The sequence below is a fragment of the Hyaena hyaena genome, unplaced genomic scaffold (genome assembly GCF_003009895.1).
Source record: "Hyaena hyaena isolate Hyena2069 unplaced genomic scaffold, ASM300989v1 scaffold_1009, whole genome shotgun sequence".
NCBI lineage: Eukaryota > Metazoa > Chordata > Mammalia > Carnivora > Hyaenidae > Hyaena > Hyaena hyaena.
Window position 1 is genome coordinate 521,264 of NW_024081645.1, and position 27,169 is coordinate 548,432.

Genomic DNA, 27,169 nt, shown 5'->3' on the forward strand with positions numbered 1-27,169 from the left:
AAAACATTGACAAAGTTTCTTCATTTGACCACACTTTACTTAGTCTTCTAAATCTTCTCCATGGCCTGTCTGTGCACTTCCTTGTAAAATCCAGTTTGAGCAAGAACCCTGTTGAGTCAGTTCAACCTGAAACCCCACCCTTGATGTCTGATCACCCCTTGATATCTGATTGGGTTTCTCATCTTCTATCATCTCCCTCAGGTGATGTTTGAACACCTTGGTCTGTTTTTAGCAAAGAATCAAGTTAAATTAGTTTAGTCAGAACTTCCCTTACTTCTCATGTTTCCTCTTAGTAATTTTCCATCCATCGATCCCCACCTTGCTCTTTGACTATAAATTCCCATGTGTTGATGCTGTTTCAGGGGTTGAGCCACTTCTCTCTCCCCCAGCATAAAATCCCATTGCTGGTGTCCCTTTACCTATTGTGATGGTCCTGGATAAAGTCTGCCTCACCGTCTTTAATGAGTGCCATTGAGTATTTTTTTTTTCTTTTACAAGTTAAGGGGTATCTTTTGTCTTATGAGCAAAATTTTAAGACTGTAGGCAGTGTCTATTTTTCAGAAATGTTTCCTTTGGTGTTTATTGTGTTATGCAAATTGAATTAGTTGCCAATGCTTGAAAATTATGCACGATCATGTAATAATCCATATTTTCCATTTTCTTGAAAAAAAATCTGAAGAAATGACAATGTGAGAAAAACAAAACCTAGCTGAGGCAAGGTAGTGTCTGCTTCCTTTGGACTGTGCAGGCTTTCTCATACTCCCCCTAGTACCTCTGCTTCTGGCTTCTCTGGCTGTTTTTCTCTACCTGGAGGTGTAGACACTTGCCTTTGCAATTCCTTCATTATGGTTTTCTAAGTAGTTAGTACTTCATGGTGTTACTACATTGTATAAGGACACTTCCACAGTCCCGTTTTTAACTATATGAATGTCTAAGGATCTGAGAACTCATAAGAAAAGGAATATACTGTGTATAACCTTGAAGGACTATGGAGTGACATTATTCAGATCGTTACTGCACCAGTTCATACAGGTTTCTTGGACCCCTGACGTTAATGCTTAATTGTGTGCAAATTATAACTAGATCTGTCAATGGAGCTTTTTATTAATAATGTGATTTAGATATATTTCCAGAAAGTAACTCACTCAAAGGTAATTAAGCCATTGAAAAAAGAAAATACTGAAATTTTGGAAAATTAGCTTTTGGTTAAAGAATGCATGCTGTAAGAGGATGGTTCTGTATTTAAGTAGAAAAAGAAATGGAAAACACTTTTACTCCTTAAGTACCTGAGCACATAATTTAGTATTTGAATTTGCCTTTGTTTGGGCTGAATTCAAAAGGAATTAAACAAAAATGAACCAAGTGTCTACTAGGGGCCAAGTATTTCTGTCTATAAAGTATAATTTTACTCTAGAAACAGTCCATGGTCCCTGTAATTCTTGAAGGAATCACAACAGTAATTCCTGTCCTAGGCAAACTATGTTAGATTACCTTTTGAAGTATTTCAACCATTTGCTTGGTTTGGTTTTAAGACTGTATGCCTTAAAGTTTTATTAATACAATGGCTGAAAAATGTTTGCATTTAAAGGATGAGATTAACATAATTTGCTCACCTTGAACCTTGTGAAGGAAAGATGAATACAATGATATGAATTACATTTAAAGGATTAAGTTACAAATGGAGACTTTAAACAAGTCTGAGGTAAACTTTACTTATTTAGGGGTCCATAGGAAAGTTAGGCATTCAATTTGCCTTTTAAAAAAAATTTTTTTTAGTTTTATTTATTTCTGAGAGAGAGAGAGAGAGAGACAGTGTGAGCAGGGGAGGGTCAGAGAGAGAGGGAGACACAGAATCTGAAACAGTCTCCAGGCTCTGAGCTAGCTGTCCGCACAGAGCCTGACGTGGGGCTCGAACCCACGAATCGTGAGATCATGACCTGAGCCAAAGTCAGGCGCTTAACCAACTGAGCCACCCAGGCACCTTCACTTTGCCTTTTTAAGCAAAAATAAATACTGTATATGTGCGAATATAAGGTGATCCCAAGACACTAATGTTTATTTCTCAAATAAGAAGTTTTGAATATATAAAATAGCAATTAGACATATGGATAATGGTCAAATATTTACTTACATTTTAATGTATTAACTTCCACATGTGTATTTTAAAATCACATATTACATAGAATATTAATTAGAAATATTACTTTTCTCCATCCTTAAAGTTCTTGTGCTTTGGCATGCATATCCCTGTCATTACAGGACCCCATCTTTGGAGTCGCCCAGTTTTCTAGCATACACCATTTCTGCTAAAGCTTTATTTTGAGACTTAGTACTTTTTTGATAAAAATATGATTCTGACACTGTAAACCAGATACCAGACTACAGCACCATTTACATAATAGTGGGACAATTATTTTAAAAATTTGTCCTATGGGTGACTACTTTTGATCTCCAGGATGTGACTACCTGAAGTAGTGTTCTTTAAAGTCTAGTAGTCATTTGCATGATCGTATCCAACATTTGCAACTGTAAGAAATAATTACTATATCTGTTTAAAATTTTTACTTTAAAAAACAGATATTGTTAAGTTACATCTGCAAGGATTTAAAACTAGGAATGATGGAGGCTGTTTCAGCCTAAATGTGTTTTCTCCAAACAAAGCTTTGTTTTACATAATAATGTAATACAGAGATTTAGACAAGTATTTAACTATGAGATGATTTGCTCTTTCCTGGGAAATATTCTTGGGGGAGGAAAAAATTCTCGTGCTTGAACATATATGATACTTTTACTTCTGCCTTTCAAGGTTATTCCTTAAGTTTTCACTAGTAAAGTGTAATAAGATGTAATAGGGTAGATATCCTGGGGATGGGGGGAGAAGCATCTTATTTAATGGAAAGTCAAGAAGGTGTTATAAATATTGTGAGTTTTTTTCTTATCCTGGTGCATATCACAATCATTAACATATTCAATTTTTAAAGACCTATTCCTATAACAAAGAGAGCGAGTAGATAAAAGGATATATTACGTGGTACACATTGTCTATGAATGTTCCCATAGTTGTATAGTACTTATTGTGTGAGATTTTTATTAGGAGGTAGCAGTTAATTTGGCAGGAGATGTTGTCCTTGTCATTTCCTGATAACCATGAACTACACCATTAACCACAAACTACAGAAGATGAGAACAGCTGGTGTTTTTATAACAGAGGGTGATGAGGGAGATGAGAGAGCTTGGGAATATGAGAGGATTTAGAATTTATCATGCTTAGTGGTTTCTGTCTTAGTTATTCAATAAAATGCCTGCTTTTAAGAACTGAAGAAAAATGAAGTGGTAAATATTATTACTTTCATATCACCTATGAAAAAATCTATTATAATACTTTGCAAGGAAGGAAAACTCACTTTTACTCCGGGGCTTCCAGCTTTGTATGAAAAAAGTTTATGTTGTTAATATATCAAAAATATGATAATTCAGCACTACATATATTAGTAATAAATTATACCAATGAAAATAATGATGAATTATCATGTTTTTATCTCTTAACAGTGGAAAGAGTGGAACGAGAAAACCTTTCTGACTATTGTGTTCTGGGCCAGCGTCCAATGCATTTACCAAATATGAACCAGCTGGCATCCTTGGGGAAAACCAACGAACAGTCTCCTCATAGCCAAATCCATCACAGTACTCCAATCCGAAACCAAGTGCCCGCATTACAGCCCATCATGAGCCCTGGTCTTCTTTCTCCCCAGCTCAGTCCACAGCTTGTTAGACAACAAATAGCCATGGCCCATCTGATAAACCAACAGATTGCCGTTAGCCGGCTCCTGGCTCACCAGCATCCTCAAGCCATCAACCAGCAGTTCCTGAACCATCCACCCATTCCCAGAGCAGTTAAGCCAGAGCCAACCAACTCTTCTGTAGAAGTCTCTCCAGATATCTACCAGCAAGTCAGAGATGAGCTGAAGAGGGCCAGTGTGTCCCAAGCTGTCTTTGCAAGAGTGGCATTCAACCGTACACAGGTATGATTAGCATAGCACGTGATAGTTGGTGGTTAAGAATAATAAGAATAATATGAAGGACAGAATTGTGACATCTTTATCTCTTCAAAAAATTTTATCTATCTCAGAGCACACAGAATAAGCTAATAATCCTTAGCTCAGGAAATACTTGATCCATGCATAACCATAATTAATTAATTAATTTCAGTAAGGTAATGAATATCTGTGAACCCATCACCCAACTCAAGAACCCTGGATGGTTCAGTCAGTTAAGCATCTGACTCTTGACTTAGGCTCATATCATAATCTAATTGTTCATGGGATTGAGCCCCATGTCAGGCTCTGTACTGACAGTATGGAGCCTGCTTGGGACTTTCTCTCTCTCTCCTCTCTCTGCCCTGACCTTGCTCACTCATGCTCTCTCTCTCTCAAAATAAATAAACATTAAAAAAAAGATATTGATAAGGTGGTAATGGATAATTTACTCATATTTTTTTAATATTTTGGGGGAATTACATGCCAATATAATAGTAAGCAATACAAAGATGAACAGTTTGTTTATGTAGATCTTATTTTATTGAGGCCCTCATCTCAGAGTTTCTGATTCCATAGTCTGGGATAGGACCTAGAAATTTGCATTTGAGGCAAGGTCCCAGGTGATTCTGATGCTGCTGGTCTGGTAGCCATATTTTGAGAACGATTTATTTAGTCCTTACATGAGTAACCAAAAGTAAAAATCTCAAGGAGATAATGACCTAGTAGTTAAAAAAAAAACCAAAATATATTCAGATAACAAAAGTAAAATGCAAAGTAAGGTGAATAGAGTAACAGTGGTTGTAGTGGGCATCCATGAGGAGCTGGGGGTAAGGAATACTTGCAGTAGGATAATATAGTGAGCCTTTAAGAGGACAGTAGGTTTAAATTTGACCACCCTACAAAATGCAGGGCAGGAAGCTAAGCTCAGTGCAGATGCAAAGATGAAAAAGATCATAGGCCAGCACATATTACGTTGCTGGGGAGTTAGACCTTGAAGGATAAATAGGATTTAACAGCCAAAGATGAAGAAGAAGGGTACTTTAGGCTAAAGGAATCAACAAGAAAAGTGCTGAGTCAGGCATGTGGGGGAGTAGTTGGTAGTTGATAGCAAGGCTAGATAATAAAACTTAAATGGGATAAACAGATCACAAAAGGTCTTAGGGCCATGCTGGGAACTTTGAACTTTATTTAACAGGCACTAGAAGCCATTGAAGGTCTTATATAGGAATATGCTATAATCTAATAATCAGAACTGGGCCTTAGGAAGATCTTTTTCTGTCTCAGGATAGCAAGAAGATAGGAATATTCTTTAGAAGACAGCCATAAGTGTCCGGCTGAAATGTGTAACGTTTTGAACTAGGCTAGTGGTGGTTGGGTAGAGGGTACAGAATCAAGAAGAATTGTGGAAGTAAAGTTAACAGAAAGTGCAACCACCTGAATGGATAAAGAGGGGTGGACAGTAACGATAATGCCAAGGTTTGCACCTGTGGCTGAGAATAAATCTGTAATTATTTAGAGAATCAGAAAGAACACTGAAAGAGATAGTTGGAGTAAGGTGAGAGATTATTTTGGATCAGACTATTTGTCTCTGAAGTGCTGGCAGATTTCTTTCTTTCTTTCCTTTTTTTTTTTTTAAATGTTGATTTATTTATTTTGAGAGAGGGAGAGAGCAGAGGAGGGGAAGAGAGAGAAGGAGAGAGAAAATCCCAACCAGAATCTATGCTGTCAGTACGGAGCCTGATGGGGCCTCAAACTCATGAACTATGAGATCATGACCTGAAATGAAGTCAAGAGTTGGACACTGAACTGAATGAGCCACCCAAGTGCCCCGTACTGGCAGATTTCTGTAAATGTATTCAGAAGTCATTCAAAATATGAGTTTGGTGCTAAAAAGAGTTTTCAGGGTTAGAGAAAGATTAGAAATTTATTGATAGAGCCTGGGATTTAGAGAGTCAAAGGAAGGAAGAGGAAAAACCATCACCACTACTCCCACCAGGAAAAGAGGTGAAAGAAATGCCAGTAGAGAAGGGAGCAGGTGGAGATGAAAGAATAGGGAGGTAGTAGTGAGAGTATACAGAATATGAATAAAGAGTTTGCAGAGGCATAAGAAGCTTGAAACCATGCCATGAAATTTGGCAATTGGTTGGGAGAGACCTTTGGCAAACTTAGAGTATAATTTCATTAGAGTTGAGAAGGCAGAAGCCAGAATTTAGGAGTCGAGGAGTGACTAACTATTGAGGATCCAGAAGCAGGGGCTGCAAATTAGTCTTTCCAAACTGTGGTGTTGAAAAGGAGGTCAAAAGTGTGTTGACAGCTTGAATGTGATAGAGAATCAATCTGAGATAGAAGGAATTGTGAGGTAGTCTGGGATCTCAGCTGAAGTTAACAGGCATGAACTAGTGATGGAACCAAGCACTGTGGTTTGGTAACAGTCTTCAGGAATGCTGGAACCAGAGGACTGGGAGCCGGGAAGAAGCACAGTGGGATGATTTGAGGTTTGGTGCTGACAGATTAGGCGTGGCAGGAGACCAAGAGGGTGAAATCTCCTGCTCCCTTGACTCTTAGCTAATTTATACATTCTATTATTGACAGACTCCGTTTACAGCATTTGAAAATGAGTTTGGAGGTCTACAGAGTTCTGCACATGTTCCAGATACCACTCTATGATTTCTTTTTTGACTCAAAGTACTAAAGTAGCATTTGTGTGTCTACAGTTATCTGAACTAGGGTTATGAAAATTTCTGGTCCTTTTGAGCCAATGTGTTACATGTTATTGCCGAATACAAAGTGGAAGGATGCATCTTTTAGTCTTTATTCTGTGTATATGTGTGTAGTTGTGTATTTGTGTGTATGTGCATGCATATGTGTGTATGTTCTTTCATCTGTCGTTTATGTGCATGAATAGGCATTTCATAGCTAGCCAACATTTTATTGGTTATATATACAGTTCCTTCGGCTAAGGATAAAATTGAAAGCATGGTTGTATTACTTTGGATTTTAGAATCAAATACAGTATATATTTTATCCAAATAGCATGAAGCCTGAGAGAAGACTCACAGAAAGGCTAGACAAAAGACAGACCATGTTGGTGTGAGAGAAAGCTCTGCCAAGGCCCTACACTCCTGGAGGTCTGTCTTCTCCTCCACAATCCTTTTTGTCTATTTTTATGGATTAATGATTTTTCTTTGGCATTGCCATCGTTCAAGTGCCAAGTTATAAAAGGTCTAATTGAAGCATGGAACACATTTTATTATTTTCCTCCTGCCATTAAATTTGTAAGATGGCTACACCCAGAAAGGAACATTCACTTTCAATCAACATGAGCTTGAGTTCATGGGCCAGCCTTGAGGATATCAAATGGAAACTGCATAGGAATGTATGAGTATTTCCTTTTAAAATTCTGCTTTTAATTTGGGAAAGCTTTTCATCCCTCTGGGATCATAACCTGTTGTGTATAAAGCCCAACCTAATCAAGGTAGATGGTATTGACAGAATGACATAGTTTGAACTTAAGCCGGAGGTCAACAGGCAGATTGTTTTTGCTGTGTATACTGTAGTCACTAACAGCAAGGTTGGACAGCTGGGTTTCACCAGCAGCATCATTAAATGAAGAATATGGTATACTGTGCCCCATGAAACCAACCATTATTTTTCCAAATGTTAGGCTTTTTTGAGTAAAATCAGACATTTATGAATGATATCATGATTTGTCAGCTATAATAAACAAATAAAAATTAACTTTATAGATAGTAATGCAAATGAAATGTTAATCTTTGGGTAGAAAAGAATCTGACCATTTTGTTTTTCTCAAAGCAAACAGGATCAGAATCATTTATTTTAGATGAATACCTATGGCCAATATCAATCTTGTATCCAGTTGCTTTAGTGAGATGTAGCATACCTTCAGTACACTGAGTATTTTCTAGAAATAGTTCATGATCTCTATTATTCATTTATTAAAAATTCAGTAAAAATTACCTTGGTTTGTCACACTGTAGTTTGTGTTTATGGATTTGTGCTTGATGATTGGACCGTGAACAACTAGTAATTAGAGAGAGAACAAATCACATGTATAACATTCATAAATGAAGCTAAAGCTGGAAAAATACAAAACACATCAGCCTGGCTTTTCATGTTTAAAACTTCTAGAGGAACAACTCAAATTCATAACAAATAGCATTTGAAAATGCCAGGTCTCCAAGGAGAAACTATTAATTACTCTGTATATCTGATCCATTGCCACTCTGTCATCTGGTGATATAAAATAACACAATCGAGGGAATAGAGCTGTATTTCCAAGAGCTCGCTTTTTAAAAATTTTTTAATGTTTTTATTTATTTTTGAGATAGAAAGAACACGAGTGGAGGAGGAGCAGACAGAGAGAGAGACACAGAATCTGAATTAGGCCCCAGGCTCTGAGCTGTCAGCACAGAGCCTGACATGAGGTTTGAACTCATGAGATACAAGATCATGACTTGAGCCGAAGTCGGACGCTTAACCAACTAAGCCACCCAGGTGCCCTGCAAGAGCTTGCTTTGAATACATTTTTATTTTAATCAATGTGTCTTGAGATCACCCAATGCCAAGGTATCAAATTTTCAGCATGGTCACGAGACTAATGTAGTTCTAGATTCAGGGTATAGCAGAGCGTCACATCCTGTCTGTGCCATCAGGGTGATAGAAGACTGGTTTTGTCATTATGACCTTACAGAAAATATATTCTGAGCATTGTCACTTTCTTCTTTACTAGTCTTTTGGAAGAAAAGGCTAACCCCATTTTTTGAGTCTCTGAAGACATTTATGACAAATGAGAGATGTTTTCTCACCTGGTCATTAATTTTCAGGCAATTCCTGTGATATATTTCTAAGTATTTCTATTACCTATGGTCACAAAGTGAGGTGGTACAGGTAGTACACCAGAGGAAGCCGAGGCAGATAACATGCCTGCTCTGTTTTTGGTGTTCTACGTTGCCTCCACTCCTATTCCCCCATACTTTTGCTTCTAGCAGCTAGTAACTGCTGGTTAGTTTTTCATTCAAAGGACGTTCCTCAGATTATTGGGTTTTGCTTCACTCACACTGGCACAATGCTGGAAATACTTAACCAAAGTCTAATAGGTACAGGAGGGTGGAAGACCAGCTCCCTTGCCTTCAGTAGTAGGGACAGCACTGAAGTGTGGCTTCCACTCCAGAACTCTCCACAAATGAAGCTGAGGTGGGGACTGCTTGGGTTTCTTCCCTTCCCTGTCCCGCTTTTCCCACTACCTCACCAGTTTCCCTCTGCACTTCCTTAATAAATCACTTGCACGGGAGTCTTTATCTCAAGATGTGGTTTTAATCCCAGATTATAGATCTGTGTCACTGCTAGTCTAAATAGGCTTTTGGTTATATCATGGGGTAGTAGTTTGAATAAAACTTGTTTTCAATTTTATGCCTTACTACCTTCCGAATCTCAAGTAAGATATCACTATGCAAATAGTATCGGTGTTTTACTGTACTACCTTCTCTTAGAAATATCATTACTATTATTATTTAAACCCCTCTGTATTCAATGGACTGATACTGATACTGGCCAGATTTACTTATGATTATCAAATACAAGAAAGACAAAGAGGGAATGAAACAGAAATGGATACTGGACTTGAAGCCCTATGACATCTTCCAAACTTGACTTAAATGAAAACCATCCTTACCAAGCCTAAATGGTGAATTATGGAATTCGTGTGAGATTCAGAGTAGTTTTTTTCCTTCGCTGTGCCCAGTGCTCTGTCAGTGATGTAAGTGGTGTTTGTAGGACTAATAATTTCAAGAAATAAGAAGACACAAGAAATAAGTGTTCTTTTCTTTTCTTTTTTTTCTTTTCTTTTCTTTTCTATTCTTTTCTTTTCTTTTTCTTTCTTCCTCCCTCCCTCCCTCTCTTTCTTTCTCTCTCTCTCTTCCTTCCTTCCTTCCTTCTTTCTTCTGCCCCTCCCTAGCTCCCTTTTCTCTTTTCTTTTGTAGTTCATTTTCCCTTGCTAATATCCTAAATTGATGTTAGTATTGGCATACTTTCACTTCCTAGGCCTATGGACATTAAATAAGTCGCTTTGCTATTTACTATGTTTACTCACATCTGTGCTTTTTTGACAGTTAGATTATGAAAGCTAACCTTAAGTGTTCTTTTGCCCCTTGTCACTTTGTGGACTTAAAAATATTAATCAAAGGCTTGTGACAGTATGAAAAGGTTCATGACAGTATTTTAAAAGACTTAGTATTATGAAGGAATGGTTGTGGGATGCCCGCTGACCTATAATAAGGATGGCTTCATAAAATATGCACAGTGAATCTTCCTGAATAGATAAACTATTCTCTAATTTATTTAAAAATCCAATGACCTACATATTCATATGTTCAGAAATCCCTCATTTACTAACACTGTTTCTCCTCCGAGACCTTCCATCTGAGCAAATCTGTTAAATGAAGTAGAGGAAGCTTTGATCCAAACTAGGCTAAATCCATTGGAACGGCTGCTCTCCCACATATGAATGGGAGCATTAGAGTGCCAGAAAGGGGAAATTAGGTGTGACCCACGTTCCTTCTCTGCACAACTATCCCCTTTCCTTGGCGCTAGAGTTCAGGAAATACCCTTACATAAGGAATCAACAGTCCGAAGTTTCTACAATTTGAAAATGAGGCTTTTTCCACCTTCATTATTTATATAATACAGTTATTTTCCTTTTTCCTCTAGCATATTATATCACAACTCAGAAAGTTCAGGTCCATTTTCTGTTTCAGGTAGCTCTCCTGAGCCAATTCTTAGAAACATGTTTTCAGTAGATACACAGATGTGTTTCACAAAATGTGCTATTCTGTAACAGTAGGCCTCTAATTTGGTATCTTGCTCCTTCTTCAGTTTGATGCAAAAGTCACTGAGTTACACAATTTGCAACCTTTTGTCGTAGGCTTTGCTTGAGAAAGTGTTCATTGTGGGTCTTATCTGATAGAAAAAAGGTTTTAAAAATCCTTTGGGAAGTCATTTGGTTGACCTGTCCTTATTTGACTACTTTTTATTTTTTATGAGATTTTGCAAAAAATCTGCTCTTTACTCATCAAAGCCACATCATTTGAAGAAACTTAAAGCCAGGGTCATAAATACAATTTTATAAAGTGACTCAGCAACTGGAGAATGTTTTCAGCAGATTGGAAAATTAGATTGAACAATGTATCAGGAAAGTTGGGAGTAAGGTCAACAGCTAGAAATGTACATATCTGTGTGAAATGACATGGGTTTTGCTTTTATGCTTTATCGACACCATGCTTATAGTATATGCACACCTGTGTTATTCAGGTTAAAAATGTCTAAGGACTTGCTAAACAGTATACTTTGAAGTGGCACAGTTAGGAAGAGGTATATAGCAACAACATGAACATTTTAGCAACCAAAATATTTGGAAATCTGAACTTAAGTGTATTACCATTCAGTGTGGGGGAGGAAAAAGTCTTGTGTTTGATTTATACATATTGTTAGCCAAAGATAGGCATGATTTAATTACACATAAAGTTTATATTTGTAGAAAACTTGACCTCCAGGATATTCAGAATTATTTCTCGGCCAACCTCTGGTCTCAGTCATCATTATTTCTTACTATGCAATAGAGATACGGGAGCTCAGCAAGTCATACAGAGGTAGAGCACAATGCAAATCCAGGGGTCTTGACTCCATGGTCCAGTGAGCTGGTTATAAAATGACAAGGAAGCCTGTGAGAAAAAGGAAGTCCATCCACTGAAAGGTGGCCTGTATATATGAAATGCTGCAGATCAGGCATGAACATGTTATTGGGTTTTGAAGCCAATAATACACCCTCTTTTGATTTGAACATTAAATTAATAAAGTGGGAAAAGATGGCCCTGCTTGCTTCATAAAATAGGCAGTCTTTCATTTCAGAACCACTGGCTTGAATTCATAGATTTAAAGATTATAATAATATTAATATTTCTCAGGATAGCAGTGTCTCCAAGTTCTTAGATGGCCTAAGGATGATGGATAGCCTCTTATTAGTGGTCTCACTTTAGCTCCTCTTGTGCATATACAAACTAACATTAATTAGCACCTTTTAGGCAATTCCAACTGAAGAGGATGGAGGAGATACTGGCTTTGTGTTCTGGGTAGAGAGAAGGTTGACTCAGTAGCTGTCAAAACATATATAACCCCTCCTCATTACTTTTTTTTTTTTGGTAAAGATTTACTTTTTAAATGTTTATTTGAGAGAGAGAAAGAGAGACTGCATGCATGTCAGGGAGGGGCAGAGAGAGAAGTGGAGAGAATCCCAAGCAGGCCTGGCACCGTCAGTGCAGGGGAGGCCCATGCAGGGCTCAAACTCACAAACCTTGAGATCATGCATAAACTGAGCCAAAGTCAAGTCAGATATTTAACCAACAGAGTCACCCAGGTGCCCGAATAACTGTCTCCTCATTCTTAAATCTACTTGAAAGAGAAAGTTTTGTGTAACATAATATATAAAGACACCTGCCCCTCCTTTACAAAACTGGCACCAAAAAATCAGAGGAAATAAAGATGACGGAGCCCTGTTTTGTCATTTCCTATCCCTGACCAGTATCCCTAACTTAAAAATTAGTTACTAAACTAATTATAGAAAATTCAGTTTTCTTCATTTTAACTAAAAAGTCTTCCTTTAGGGGGTAGATTTATAAGCCTTTGTCACCTTTTTTTCTGACAAGGAGTGATCAGCTCCTTTGACACAGATAAGTAGTCTCGATTTTCAATAAGGACTTTCTTATACCTCCTATGAGTGTCTCAATATAGACCTGTATTTTTAGTATGAAGGTCTATTTTAGTATTTAACCAGTCTCCTCCAATCCTGGGTGATGTTTACAATTAAAGTAGAATTTTTATAGAAGAAATACAAGGAACACTAGCTTTAGATCCCATTATTTATATACTTTTCACCATTGCTTATTTAAAGTAATAAAAAAAAAAATACACAAGGAGTGTTCCTTTCATGGCCATTGATTGAAATGATGACCATTTGGCCTGGGGTTAAGTGCATGTTTGTTCAGATAAAACAAATTAAGTTTAGAGGCCAGAAATGCTGTGAAAAAAATATAACTGAATCAATTTGAAGTCAGTTGGAGATTATAAGGTTGTTTACATTCTGTCTACAAGTTTTGTACCTAAAATTATCAGTGCACATCACAGCATTCAGTTTCAAACATCTTTGACTGCAGTGCCCTGTGGGAAATACCTTTTACATCATGAGCTGGTACACACACTCACACATATGCACATATGTGTACTTGTCTGTCTTGAGCTCCATCTCATTTCCACCTGTACTTTTGTCTATCTGTATATTTCTAAAGCAAAACCTTCATGAAGGGAAAAAAAAAAACCCTTCAGGTAATAATACTCGCACCATGTATGAAACACCTTGGTAATTTCCAATCTATTTAATTACATGTCCTTATAAAAAACTAGTTATGTTCTACTGAAATCTATCATCCACTAATAATTATGGCCCATGTTTAAACAGTGATGCAAATTAATGCTTATTTTAAATGACTACAGAGTTACTTACTGAAGAAAAGTTTCACTTTTCTAAAAAATAAAAAGAGTATTTTGGTTTAGTGACGTGCTGGAAACCATATGATCCTTCCAATTTATATAATTAGTTAAAATTTTCTTTACATTCCTCTATTCCAAATAATTTTAAGTATTCTGCTTCCTAAAATTTATTCTTTACATTTTCTGCCTTCTATATGGGAAGACGTTTAGCAGAATGCAAGTGGAGGACCTTGAAGATTTGAAGTTACAAATTTAAAATAAGAATTATACTTTGTATTAGTTCTGTAATTATTTGATATAGTTCTGTATATTCTGTATTCATTCATCTAAAAAATATTTATTAAGCATTCAGAAGCTATGGTAAACATTATAATGGAAGCTAAGATTTATTGAACACTTAACATGTATCAGTTATAAGCTGTAGGGAATCCTATGAGGGGAGTACAATTATTATATCAGTTTTACAGGTGAGGAAACTGTGCCATAGGAAGATTAATTTAATCCTTGGCTAATTGAAGCCCTATTTTGAACCCAGCAGTTTTGCCCTTAGAGCTCACATGCTCAACAACCATTTTATTCTCAATTATTTCTGATCTCATAGAACAGAACATGAAAGATACAGCCCCTCTTTCAGGGAGGTTGAAGGGGTAAGCAGGCTTTCAAACCAGTAATCCCATTGTGGATAATAAGTACTGCGATATGTTACATGTACTGTGTGAGAACATATGTTTTTGACCTTGGAGGTGATTGAAGTTAATGCAGAAATATTTCAGCAGGAAAAAAAAATGTTTTATAACTGTTTCAGGACAAAGTCAACTCATATGTTAACAGACTGCTTTACTTTTTATATCTGAATGCGTTTGATATATTTGAGATATAAATATTCAATAAATGTATGTTTTTGGTTTGTTTTGTTTTGTTTTGGGAAAGTACTATTTTTGCCAATGTTTTGACAAAGTAGCCAAAGCTAGTAAATTTTTTGGGCAGTTTGCCAGCAGTTGTTTCACATAATACACATAGAAACTAGAAATAACCAGGGCCCAGAACTTTGTGAATGCAATAGTCATGTGCCAGGTACTTGAGGTGTTAGTAGAAACCACGTATGTGCCCAGAGCTGAGAACACCACTGGTAAATGTTTCCAAGGAGAACCTGTTCAGTTCTCTATTTGCTTTTGATTTTTGGTACTCATGTGTTTAGAAAATTTTGGCTTGGATTGTGCATAACCCCCCCATTCCAGTACCTAAGAAGGGAAGGGATAAAAAGGGAAAAAAAAGGGAGAAAAAAAACCCTGTTTATCTAATTGCATCTATCTTTGCATTGAATAGGTAGGTAAAAATAGTAAAGTTGCCAGAAATCTGTTTCTAGCTAAATTCCTCCATTGTATGTGCCCGGACAAAGGGATTGCTGTTAGGAGAGCACGGATGATTTTGGTTGTACCCACTCACTTTGTGTTGCATGCCGACTGTATTCTGATGTGTCAGTAGCACACTATAGTTTTCTTGTGTCCACTAGAAGGAAAAGTTGTCTCTGAGAGAAGTGTTTTACTTAATAATTTGCAGATTGGGAGTACATGAAATATTTGTTCTAAAGTGGAGTCTGAATGGCTCAGAATTTCAGTTTCCACTATCTTAGTGTTTACGGTAGGTTGAATGAAAAGATCTTTAGTGTGATACGTGGTCCAATAGGGCCAGTTCCTGTCTCTTCAGCAAAGATAGGACTCCCACATCTCAGAAAATTTTTTTAAAATACATTTGGTGCATTCTTAGAGCTTTGTATTTCTGCATATTCCCAGCTACCCACTAAACACAAATTATACAGATTCTTCTCCCAAGGAGTTTACTGTATGATGGAGAGAAGAGGTTTTCTGGTAGCACAATGTAAAAGATGATGAGTGTCATAAATGCCAGATAGAACCAGTGCCATCTCAGTTCAAAGGAGGGAGAGACTATTGCCAACCGCAGTGTATATGCATACACACATATGTACATAGTATTTTAGTGAATTACAGAATACATTTCTACAGCAACAACATTTGTCTGCAAATGTTACTTTTGTATATACATTTATATTTGCAGAGTACATTAATTCCCTTTAGATGCTCAGTTCTATCCACCCCCATTCTACAACCACGCTACATGCATAGGCTCTCTCTCCTAATAAAGAAATATTGTAATAAAGAGAGGTTTTATTAAACTAATGCAATAACTACATTTTCTTTGAGGATTTAACACATCATTTTTAATAATAAAAATCAAATTGTCATTGTTGTGCCCTGTATACTTTTTATTCAAATCAGCCTAAGTACTCTGGCTTCGTGGCTGAGCAGTACTCTAGGGGGTGAGAGGAGGGTGAGTATTTTTAGCATTACACAAATGAATTTCAGCATTCAGGTTCATAGTGGGGTTGTGGATTATGGATACGGAACCCAGGGAAACCTGTTAATATTCGTGAGCAGAGGGGAAAATGCCTGGAAGGAAATGAGATTGGAGATGAGGGGAGAACCACTTGCGTTAGGCCAGCTTCAGGTGGGATGTCAGCACATTCTGCAGCCACACAGCTGGCTCCACAGCTTCTGTAACTGTGCGCTAGCCGCTGAGATACAAGAACTGGCTTTGTACGATTAGACCAGGAATTTGGTGTTACTTGGTTTTCACAAAAGATTTCTGGTTTTTGGCTCCCATGTCAGCTGGAACAAGACATTTCAGAATTGTGTGAAAAGTAAGGCTAACAAATGAGCACGCAAACATAAAGAGGGAAGACATGAAAAGTGAGACGTGAAGAGTGCCTTTGGAAGATTGTTTTTATTTTTTATTTTTTTTATTTTGAGGCAAGTATGTGATAGATCATTCTCAGGAGTAGGATGAAGGCTTGGCTGATATGACTGACAAGACCCTTTCTACCTTTGACCCTCGATAATTTTAATCTGTAGAATGGGGGTATATGTGTCTTTGAACCTTGGTGACTGTTTATGACATCATTTGTTTAAAGCAAAACATAAATATGAAAATATATGTATTTTCAGACTCACTATTGCGTATTACATTTCAATCCATACATCCTTAGAGTTGTAGCTTGATTTCTGAAGATCATTATTAAATAGCTTATATACAATTAAAATACATTATTAGGGAATGGGATTTATTTTCTCTAAAATCTATCTTTGTTCAGATTGGAACTCAAAACTTTGAAACTATTTGCTTTGATGATAAATGAGTATTTTTTTTGGTTGAGTTACTTCAAAGGTATGTGTTACAATAAATATGTGAACATTGCAAGTTACCCTTTATACCTCCCACTTCAGCTGCCACAAACAGAAGTGTAATTTACAGAAATGAAAACAGTCTCCAGCTAGCTTGAAGCTTTTTCCAAGGGGGAGCACTGGGGTTTGCTGGGCCAGTTTCCTCAGTACACACCTGGTATATATCACTTTAAAAAATAAATTATGCCTCATTAAATTACAATTAAATGGAATCATGATCATTTGTTTTTCTGGAAGGAAGATGTTTTGCATATTGAAAGCCTAATTTGTTGCAGGTGACAAAAAGGCTGAATAGATTATCTAATATCACTTCATTTTAGGGGTAATGTTTGCTGGTTATTTTGTGTATACTCCAGTAGTTCAGAATTATATTAATGTGGACTATAGTAGTTTTACTTCAAAATGTCTTCTACCACTTTATCAGTTTTTGTATCTTTTTTTTTTAAGCTTTTAAGGAAACAGAAACTTCTCTTGGTGTTCTAGATCAGTCATGCTGTTTCTTTTCCTTCCAGTGATTTAATGCTGGCCAATCCCTCCCTTGCCTGGTCTCGTTGTTATCTCTATAGCCACGTACTGTGTATATGTCCAGTCCCAGTCAAGTTAAGTCCCACTTCTTCCAAAATGTTTTCCCTGAGTTGGCAATACTTTTACTCTTCTGAACTGAGCCGGTGTTCATTCTATCTGGAATTTATGACACTTGTCATCTTTTACATTGTGTTTCTATAAACCATCATACAGTGAACTCTTTGGCAACAGAATCTGTGTCTTCTTAATCTTTTCATTCCTTTCTGAGCTTCATACCAAGTCATAAATAAGAAATGAATTAATAGACTAATCTGTCATTTTTTCGTAATAGGTACACTGAGTCTGGGGTTCCCTAGATAATCAGTGGGTAATAGAGCCTGATTTGACAGAATTACCAAAGGTCTGGGAGATACGAAGAACTAGTGTCTGTTGAAATCTAGGCAGTAATGACCTCCAGTGTTGCTGTCAGTCCTGGAGTGGCCTGGGAAGGTTTGAGGGGCTCGAACTCAGCGTTTGTAAAACCTGGCCCAGGTTTTGGTTCTCTTAATTAAGGGCTCAGGGCACCTGAGTGGCTAGGTCGATTAAGCGGCCGACTTCGGCCATGATCTCTTGGTCTATGAGTTCTAGCCCCACGTTGGGCTCTGTGCTGACAGCTTGGAGCCTGGAGCCTGCTTCAGATTCTGTGTCTCCCTCTCTCTCTATGCCCCTCCCCTGCTCAAAAATAAACGTTAAAAAATAAAAATAAAACAAACAAAAACAATTAAGGGCTCATCAGAAGCAGTTTCTCACCTGTCCCAGACAAGGCCCCAAGGCTAGTACAGAAACTTAAAACTAAATTTTAGAGAGCCAGTCATGGTAATTTTTCCCAATCATTTCTGAGTTATCAGCATGTATTTTACACAGGAACAATTTGGGGCAAACTATATAAATTGTTGAAGAAATATGGAGATCATAATAATATAAACAAGAAAGCTCATCAACAGGAATTGCAGATTCAGAAACGATAAGGTCAATTCATTTGTCACAAAGAAATTATTATTTAAAACACTCAAAATAAGCATATCAATTTTTCGTTTTAAAAATCGGCCCAAATTCTTTGTTTTGTTTGTGGAGATAGCCTCTAGTAGCAACGGAACTAGATGGCATTATATTATCTCTTGTGCTTTCAATTATGTTGTTTTTATTGCATTTTCTGCCAACATCATATACAAAATCTTTCATTAAAAGGCCAGGGAGAAGGCCAATTTGAGGTTCTTTTGTGCCCAACTCACTTCTTTTTTTAGTGACTTGTAATCCAAGAGCTGTCATGCAAGGTGGCTTTCTTCCCTGTGCAGATGTTCACACTACTCCTTTTCAGTCAACATGTTTCTTGGTCTTACATAACCTCAGCTAACACCATGCTGGGAATTGTTATAATCTCTCCCTTGAGAAGGCTCTGTTGCCTACAACGAGAAAAATTCTTAATGACCACTTTACTCAATACTCGCAATATGTTTTAATATGATTACTGATATGAAAGTTTAATAAGCAATATCCTGGTTAATTTATTAATTTCCCTCAATTTTCACATTCTCAATATTCATGACCTTTCTATTTATAAAAGTACACTTTTTTCTTCCTTTCTTTTTTTTTGTTTTTTCTCTTTCAGTGCCCAGGTGCCATGCCACATTCTCTGTATCTCAGGCCACATAATGGGAATGTTTAAGTGACACCTCCTGCCTGGCTGGTTGATAATTAAAATGCCAGACAGCATAGTGGCAAGGGCTTTAGAAATATTTATGTGAGATAAATTATTAATTTATGTTCTATTCAAGACAGTTTCAATATGATAAACATTTACTTATCTTGATAATTAGATAAGGTGGTTTGTGGTATAAATTATGCCATAGATTTTCTTCTGATTTTTTTTTATTTTTTTCACTATGATGATTTTCAGCTAACTAAATAAACTCACTCTACATTTATGAACCTACAGAATTTGGACTCTGTTTTTTAAAATTCCAGTTTAAATAATGAGGAGCACATAAATAACCAAAATGAAAAAGACTTAACAAAACAACTAAAACTCTTTTTGTGCTCACCAGTTAGCCACTCGTTATTGAAAATGTCTGAGGTAAAAAGAATCTGCTTTGGGACCATGGCTACACAGATGAGACTTTAAGTAAATAATTTAGAACAGTGTTCTCATTCTCTGGGGCAATACATAGAGGCAGCAGTGGCCACCTTGTTGGTTAGAGACTTTGTCTTCAATTAGGCAAATAAAACAGAGGCAATAGTATATTCCACTGGCCCCTTAAAATACAAACATCGCATCTCCTTCGCTTCAGAATTGATGTTGATGAGCAATCATTTACAAGGATGCTTTGTCTTGATTTTTCTTAGAGATGGATTCATTTCTCTATAAGGTTGTCCAACATGTAAAAAACGTGGGGCAAGGATTTTGGTGTAGAGGGGGAAGAAAGTCAACCAAGCCAAATGGGAAACAAGTAAAAGACCTATACTTCAGAATAATTTTTTTTTATTGATTACAAATGAACAAACTTGCTATTTTGAACCTGGTCCACTAGAACAGTAGTTTTTGTTATTTCACTATTTTGTATGTAAGATCTTTACTATAATGTACTCCCCTTGCAAAAATAGTTCCACAGAAGAAAAATACTTTTACACACTGCCTTTGAGGTACCATAATTATAATAACTAGTGTAAAGACTATATTCATGCAGCCCCTAAAATTCCTTCATGTTTGGTAGTCAGAGATTTATTAAAATGCTAAAGTTGCTTATGCTGGAGAGAGAAGGAGGAGGAGGGGACGGATTCATCCTGTATGCACCGAGTTCATTATTAAGAAAAGCTCAGAAAACATCAATCTTCGTGTCTTATTGGTATTGATTTTAAATCCACTTCCCTCTTCTCTACATATTAATTTGGAGATTTTTTATCATAGAACAAATTCATTATTAATATTTCAAGTTGCTTCATGCAAGCAGAAAGTAGGATAACTTAAGGCAGAACCGACTTTGAGTTTCAAAAAAGAATCCATACCTAGATTGTATAACATTTTCTGGACGAAAGATGTCTTTTGCTTCTAAAAGCATGATAAGAAATCTAGATTTTCTTATGATCATTTTACCAATACAGTATTTTCACATATTTTCGTACCTTTTCCTTATCTTGGGCATGCATGCACACAGACACACACATAGCATAACATTTCTTCTAGCTTCATTGTATGGCTTATTTTATTCTTATTTGCAAAGACTTCTCTATTCAAAGCAACATGACATGCATATTGCAGAACTATCATATGGCATGCTACTGATACATCCTTATAAATTGTCTTATGTGATACTTTGAGTGGTGATTGCCTCCTTGGAGTGCTAATAGCTGTGTGATGCACACTCTTGTGATATTTGCTTCACTATATCATAAATGTATTACTTCTGTCTAAAAATTGCCTACTTTACCCTGAAGATTTCTGGCCAACCAGAGGTGGTATATTCTTCTTGGATCTAACATCTTTTTATATTTAAGCCATACTTTACAAACTTGATAGTGTTTTCTTTGCATTCACATTTCCCTCAGTGGAAATGTCTGGCATCTACTTTTCACAATTTTGGGTTGCCCTGTGTGTTCTAAGATACAGAAGTTAGCATTTCAGCTCTTCCTGGAGGATAATCCTAGACTGCCCTGAAAAGAGGCGCCCCGAATTGGAAGGTGAAAAGTGATGCCTCCATGTGAAAGTTTAACAAGAGTGCAGAATGGAAATTGTTTAGCTTTTGCCCACATTACTTCAGTGATTGGAACTCAGGTTTTAGCCCTTTTCTTGCCTGCATATTACTTTTCTCTGGACTTGTCAACATTTTCCTTTCCTTTGTGAGCTCTCTGACATCAGAGCACATGAAAACACTAATTTCCTATTTAAAGCTATTGGGATGAGTCACACACATATTCCGAAATTATCTTGAGTCTATACATGGCATTCTCTGATGTGTGTTCTGACCCCTCACCAGATGTGCCTGCATTTCTATTCTTTTAACAACTGTGGGATTAGAGCTTCCTGGAGGAGGGCATCTCATGAAAAAAAGTTTGGGTGCCCTTTGGTACATATACAAGGATACCAATTATGTATGTGGATTGAGAAGCTACCAGAGGGTTAACACAAATTATGGCCGTTTCCTTTGTCTTTTTTTTTTTTTTTTTTTTTTTGCCATGAGAAACATCTATATTGAAAACAGTGGCCGGTCACACAGAAATTCAGCCAAACTTTTTTTTTTTAAGTCGATGTAAATCTCCCATGCTGTTTAAATGTCGGAACTAAATTTACCAAACTTGGCAGATTTGTAAAGCTGAGCAGGACTGCCAAGTGTTCCCAGTTTCAAGCAGAGAGAGTTCTAACAGTTCCTGAAATACTTGTAGGAGGCACCTGGTGGTAATTGCAGTTTCACAAGCCTTCCGAGCGCCTACCTTGCTAGCTGGCAACTCTGTACACTGACGATTATTACAGTGATGATAAAGTGTCAGAATAGAACAGTCCAGAATAAGGCACAGCCCTGGAAGGCAAGCAAATTCCCACAAAACCTTCCTGCTGGAGAACCCTCAGCAATTAGACTGAGGTTCTTGACATCACAGCCAGCTGGTTACATCCAACAAATAAAGGGGGAGGGGGCAGATGATGGAAACTACACACACACCTGCAGATGTGACTTGGCCTGTTTTGTTTTGTTTTTTCCTTCCATTTAATCAGGGGTTGTTGTCTGAGATTTTGCGTAAGGAAGAAGACCCTCGGACAGCCTCTCAGTCTCTTTTAGTAAACCTGAGGGCCATGCAGAATTTCCTCAATCTGCCGGAAGTGGAGCGGGATCGCATATACCAGGACGAGAGAGAACGGAGCATGAACCCTAATGTGAGCATGGTCTCATCAGCCTCTAGCAGTCCCAGCTCCTCCCGAACCCCTCAGGTGAGATATTTTCACTCCACTAACTTTTCACTCTTGGCCTTGGAAACATCTTGCCTTCGCTGATACTGTGTTTTTCTCAAAACCTAAGAGACATAATTCAAAGATTTCTTAATTCGCTGGTCATGTTGGTCTGAGGATGTGAACCTCTGACCATGTAAGGGTGATTATCCTTTACTGTGTCATATGGCATTTCTGTCCCTTTAGGAAAATACCATTCTTCCACACAGAAAGGGCAGGAGTGGGTGGATGGGTAGGTTGTAGAATGTTTACACACAACTATTTGGTTACCTAAGATGGGGTCAGGGGATTTGAGTTGTAACTGAGTTTACATAGCAAGAGCACTACTTTCCTTAAATTGTATATTAGTTTGGAAGCAGGGGTTGGAGGGGGTGGCAGTTAGGGTTGGAGGCAGGGAACGAGGAGAGGAATCCAAGCTCTCATTTAAGCACTTCAAAAAAGACAAAATGGGGGAGAGATCTGTGTATGGTTGAAGCATGCATATGTAGTGACTGGATCAGAACGTTTGGGAGATCATTCAGGGATCCCTTAGAAAATGGTAGTGGGAAGGTAGGCAGGCCTTAATGATTTTCCTTCCTTGGGTGATCTCCCTACAGGACTCAGTGACTCAGCCAGCTTTTCTTCGCTCCTTTTGTCCCACACCTTAAAAGCATTCTACTCTCAGGTCCTTCTGCAAATGCACATGTCTAGAAATGCTGTGCGCTTTAGAGATCCTAACTAAAGGGTCAACATCTCAAGTCAGCCAAGTGTCCTTTCCACTTCACCTCTGACCCTATTTGTTTCTAGCCTACTTCTAATTCTCCAAAACTGTTACTAGTCAATAGATTTAGGATAAAGCCATCTCATTCACTGTTGCCAAGATGGTTGCAAGTTTTGCCTCAAAACAGATACTTAACAAGTACACATTTGTACAAATCAGAAAAATGGGTACTCTGAAACTAAATTTTTTTTTGGCTTAATTTTGGTGTTATGAGTGTTTTCTGGAAAGTTCCAAGGAACTGATTAAACATAGAAGCAGATTTCATTCTAGTAAAAATATTTGAGCTTTTTCAAGTACATCCATTTTTTTTCACACATCATAACTTTTTTTTTTTTTTACTCTGCAATAGATTTTTAATTGAAAATTGTTTTCTGTCATGCAGTGCCAAATTGTGATACTTTCACTTTAGTCTTTGGTGAATTATGGGTTTTAGTTACTGTGAAACCAAAAATAAGTCTCTTCACTGCTTACTTTGGAGGAGTGTAACCAAGCTTTTTTCTTTTTATTTATTTTTTTAAAAATATTGAGGCATACATATTGAGCTACTGAGTTGGATGAGTTGTTAATTAACACTAATATTTACTTCTATTAAATTCACCAATATTATTGCCACTTTTGAAGCCCATTAAATCATTATAGAGAGTCCAGCCATGCTTCATGGCCATTTAACCAGTTCTCAAAAAGTCACTTCTCCTTGTTAGAAAATAACTCATGTCTAAGCAGTTTGTATTCCATTTCTTTGTAATATTTTTCTAATGCAATTTTATCTTAGGCACCTTTTCAAAGACCTGAGAGCTTTCAGAGCCAGACCAATTACCAGGCAAAACTGACCAGGGTCACTATTTTGCCGTAATGAATAGAAGAAAAATGTCATCTAGAAAATTCTGAGGTAGAAGTGCCCTTTGGGGACAAGAATAACAGGGAAATTTATCATTTAATTTCACAGGTTTGAGATTTCTAAATATAAATATAAAATCTTCTTCTCAAAATAGTTTTGAGAATACAACCATGGCACTGGTATTTGTACATTCTTTGGAACTTTCTTTTTCTGTTCAACATTGAGAAAGGGAAGTTATTAAAGTTTTTTTTAAAAACATTTCATGATTACTTACTTACTCAAACTTCTTTACATACATATCTCAATAGTAAAGATCCTTAGTGAAGCTTTCATTTGTGAGAACAAATATTAGAGGAATACTCACTGATTAAGCTTTTAGTTGGAGCCAGCAATCTATAGTACTCAGGCAGTCCTCCGTAGGTGGGTGGAGAATATTTCCTAGAACCCCATCAACATTTTATTATCAGTTTAAAACAAATGGAAGAAATTTAAAATGTGAAATTAAACCTTCAGAGTCCCATCTGATAATCTTTAAGTTGGCTCGTATTTCTTGATGTACTTAACAACAACGTAAGGATAAGAATGATCCTTTATTGAGCACTCAGTCTGTGTCAGGTATTGTGAGCATTTTGCGTGAATTCAGTCCTCACCATTTTGTGTTGTTATTCCCATTTTACAGGTAAGGAAACTGAGGTTTTAATGGGTTAAGTAATTTGTGTAAGATCGCATGATAGAGCTAGGATTTGAACTCTTGTTTCCAAGGCCTGGGCTCCTAACCATATATTATAGTGCCTTGAGGGGTTTTGCTTTAGCCCCTAGGGTTCTAGAGAAGATTTGGCCAGTCAAGTAAGATGAGATAGTCAGTGACGCTAATAAATTTCAGTTGGGAAAGGAGGAAAGGTTTTTCTAAAATAGGTACTTAACAGGAAAAGCACTGCAGGTTAATTAGAAATTTTGAGAAGAAAAAGAAGTTTCTTGAAAAAAATGACAGAAAATTGGATTATCATGGGAAGACCCCAAACTAGAAAGCAAGAGGATGCTTGTAAAAACAGCCCCTGGGGATTTTGGAGGTGGGCTAGCACAGTGGTCTCCGGCCAGTGCTGCGAAGCCAGAAACCCTTGAGTTCATATCATGGTTCTGTCCATTCCTGCTGTGTGTCTCTCCAGGAAGTTAAGGGTCTTCTTTTATTTTCACTTGTCTTCCTTAGTAAAATGAAAATAATAAAGTCTGACCTACTGGGTGCTTCAAAGAATTAAATGAAATAACAAAAGTAAAACACTTTCTGGAGTGCCTGGCAAATAAAAGTACCACATACCTTATAGTTATTACTACTTTGCAGTAATTAGAAAATAGTATGAGACAGGGAGAGAGGAGAATGCAAAAGTCAGTGAGCAGTCTTATGAATTAAAACCTTCACAGAAACTTAGGATGTTAACTCCGGCTTCGAGATGCTATGGAGAATGATCCCACAGTATCCAGACTACATGCTGTGTCTCTCTCCAAATCTGCGTGCTGCTTGATTCAGTGGGAGATTAGCTCAAGGCCTCCACAAAAGGAAAGTAATGATCTGGAGACAACTGCCTTGGTTTGGGACTCTAGGGTGAGGGCAGACAGAAAAATTTCAGTTTAGTTCAAATCAGCCAGCTGTGCTCAGGAACCAAAAATTGGTGCCCACTCTGCCCAGAGTGCTGCTCCCTGGGGTTCTGAGAAGGTTTCCCAGCCCCCCATCATTACACACCAGAAGGAATGTTCTGGCAGTCCTTTGGATCACGGAGATGCAAATATTTTAGGGTTATCTCAACCTCAAGACGTACAGACACCTTTTACATTGTCCTTCATTTGTCTCTGAAGCTGATGGGAAATCATTCAATTAAAATGAACACGGCAGAATACATAAAACCACAATATGAGTTTAAGAAAATGAAAACGGCACATCAAAGGCATTCTGAAGCCTAGTTTTATGAAATGAAATTTTGTTTCATTTCCACTGATTTCCTAGGTGAAATTAGGTGACTATCTGGGTAGCATAATGATGATAGTGATGGGAAACCATACATACTCAAATGACATATGTAAAGCTTTAATAAAGAATGAGAGAGACTCGGGGGAGTGCATTAAATTGAGTAATAATTTATTATTTAGAGACCTCTACCCATTTACTCATTTTTTCCTGGAAGAATTGGCTCTTTCTCCTAGGTGTGCCATTTTTAGAAAGAAAGAGGTAACTCTGTGTGTTCTGCATGCTTGTTTTGCAGTTGGGGGATCTCTTACAGTTTGGTGCCCGGGGTAGCCATCGTACCTGTGAACCATCTAGTATACCGTGAGGAGAAGGACAGGGTTGACAAGACTGTGCATGTCCTATAGGAATGCACTGCAATTATTTCCAATCACAATTAACCTGATTAGAATAATGGACAGGAAGTGTCCCTTTGTAGCTAATGCAGTTTGGCATCAGCTGACTGAAATCCTTTGATAATTTCTGCACAGATGGCTGGGCTGAATGCAGCACTTTTTAAATTATTATTTTCATGGTCTCTTGGTAGGCCAAAACCTCGACACCGACAACAGACCTCCCCATTAAGGTGGACGGCGCCAACGTCAACATCACAGCTGCCATTTATGACGAGATCCAACAGGAGATGAAAAGGGCCAAGGTGTCTCAAGCCCTGTTTGCCAAAGTGGCTGCAAATAAAAGTCAGGTGAGTGGTTTTTTAAAAGAGCAAAAGTGAGGACTGGAATTAGACCATTCTCCTCCTCCCACCAATAAAAATACATCTGTTCCTATAATAATAATAACAATAATAATCCCTAGGGAACCTGTCATGTTCTGCCTTTTGCTCTATGGTTTGCTTTTATACCCATTAGGGTTCAAAATAGAGACTAAGTTAAAATCCAGATTTTTTTCTTTTAAAAGAATTTAAAAATTCTTTTCAAAAAGAATCAGTCTAGAATGATTTCTCTCATAGTTCTAAGCAGTGCTATGTATCTTTTTTTTTTTTTTTTTTTTTGTATTTGAGCAAAACTTAGTATGTACAAAACAGCATCTTCCTGAGACTCAGTTAGCTGGAATCTTGTCTCATCCCCTCTCTTATTCCCATCAGGGGAACTGCTGACTTTGTTATAATAACCTCTTTTCTCCAGCCCCAGAGACACCTCGCCATGTCAGGTGTTGCTTTTATGTGTAGAATACAGTTGTTTTTCCAGAGAAAACACATG

At 37.3% G+C, this 27,169-nt stretch overlaps 1 protein-coding gene and 1 non-coding gene across 4 annotated transcripts in view; one reads left to right on the top strand and one right to left on the bottom strand.

Annotated features, from left to right (window-relative positions):
- The window catches only part of SATB2 (SATB homeobox 2), a 191,616-nt gene that overhangs the window by 111,785 nt on the left and 52,662 nt on the right, over positions 1-27,169 (top strand). For all 3 annotated transcript variants that reach the window (XM_039221780.1, XM_039221779.1, XM_039221781.1), the window contains 3 exons: positions 3,550-4,022; positions 22,125-22,337; positions 26,497-26,652. In XM_039221780.1, the coding sequence (XP_039077711.1) occupies positions 3,550-4,022; positions 22,125-22,337; positions 26,497-26,652 (842 nt within the window). The remainder of the gene's footprint in view (positions 1-3,549; positions 4,023-22,124; positions 22,338-26,496; positions 26,653-27,169) is intronic.
- TRNAQ-UUG lies at positions 1,895-1,979 on the bottom strand. Its single transcript has one exon. It is a non-coding gene; the product is annotated as a tRNA-Gln (tRNA).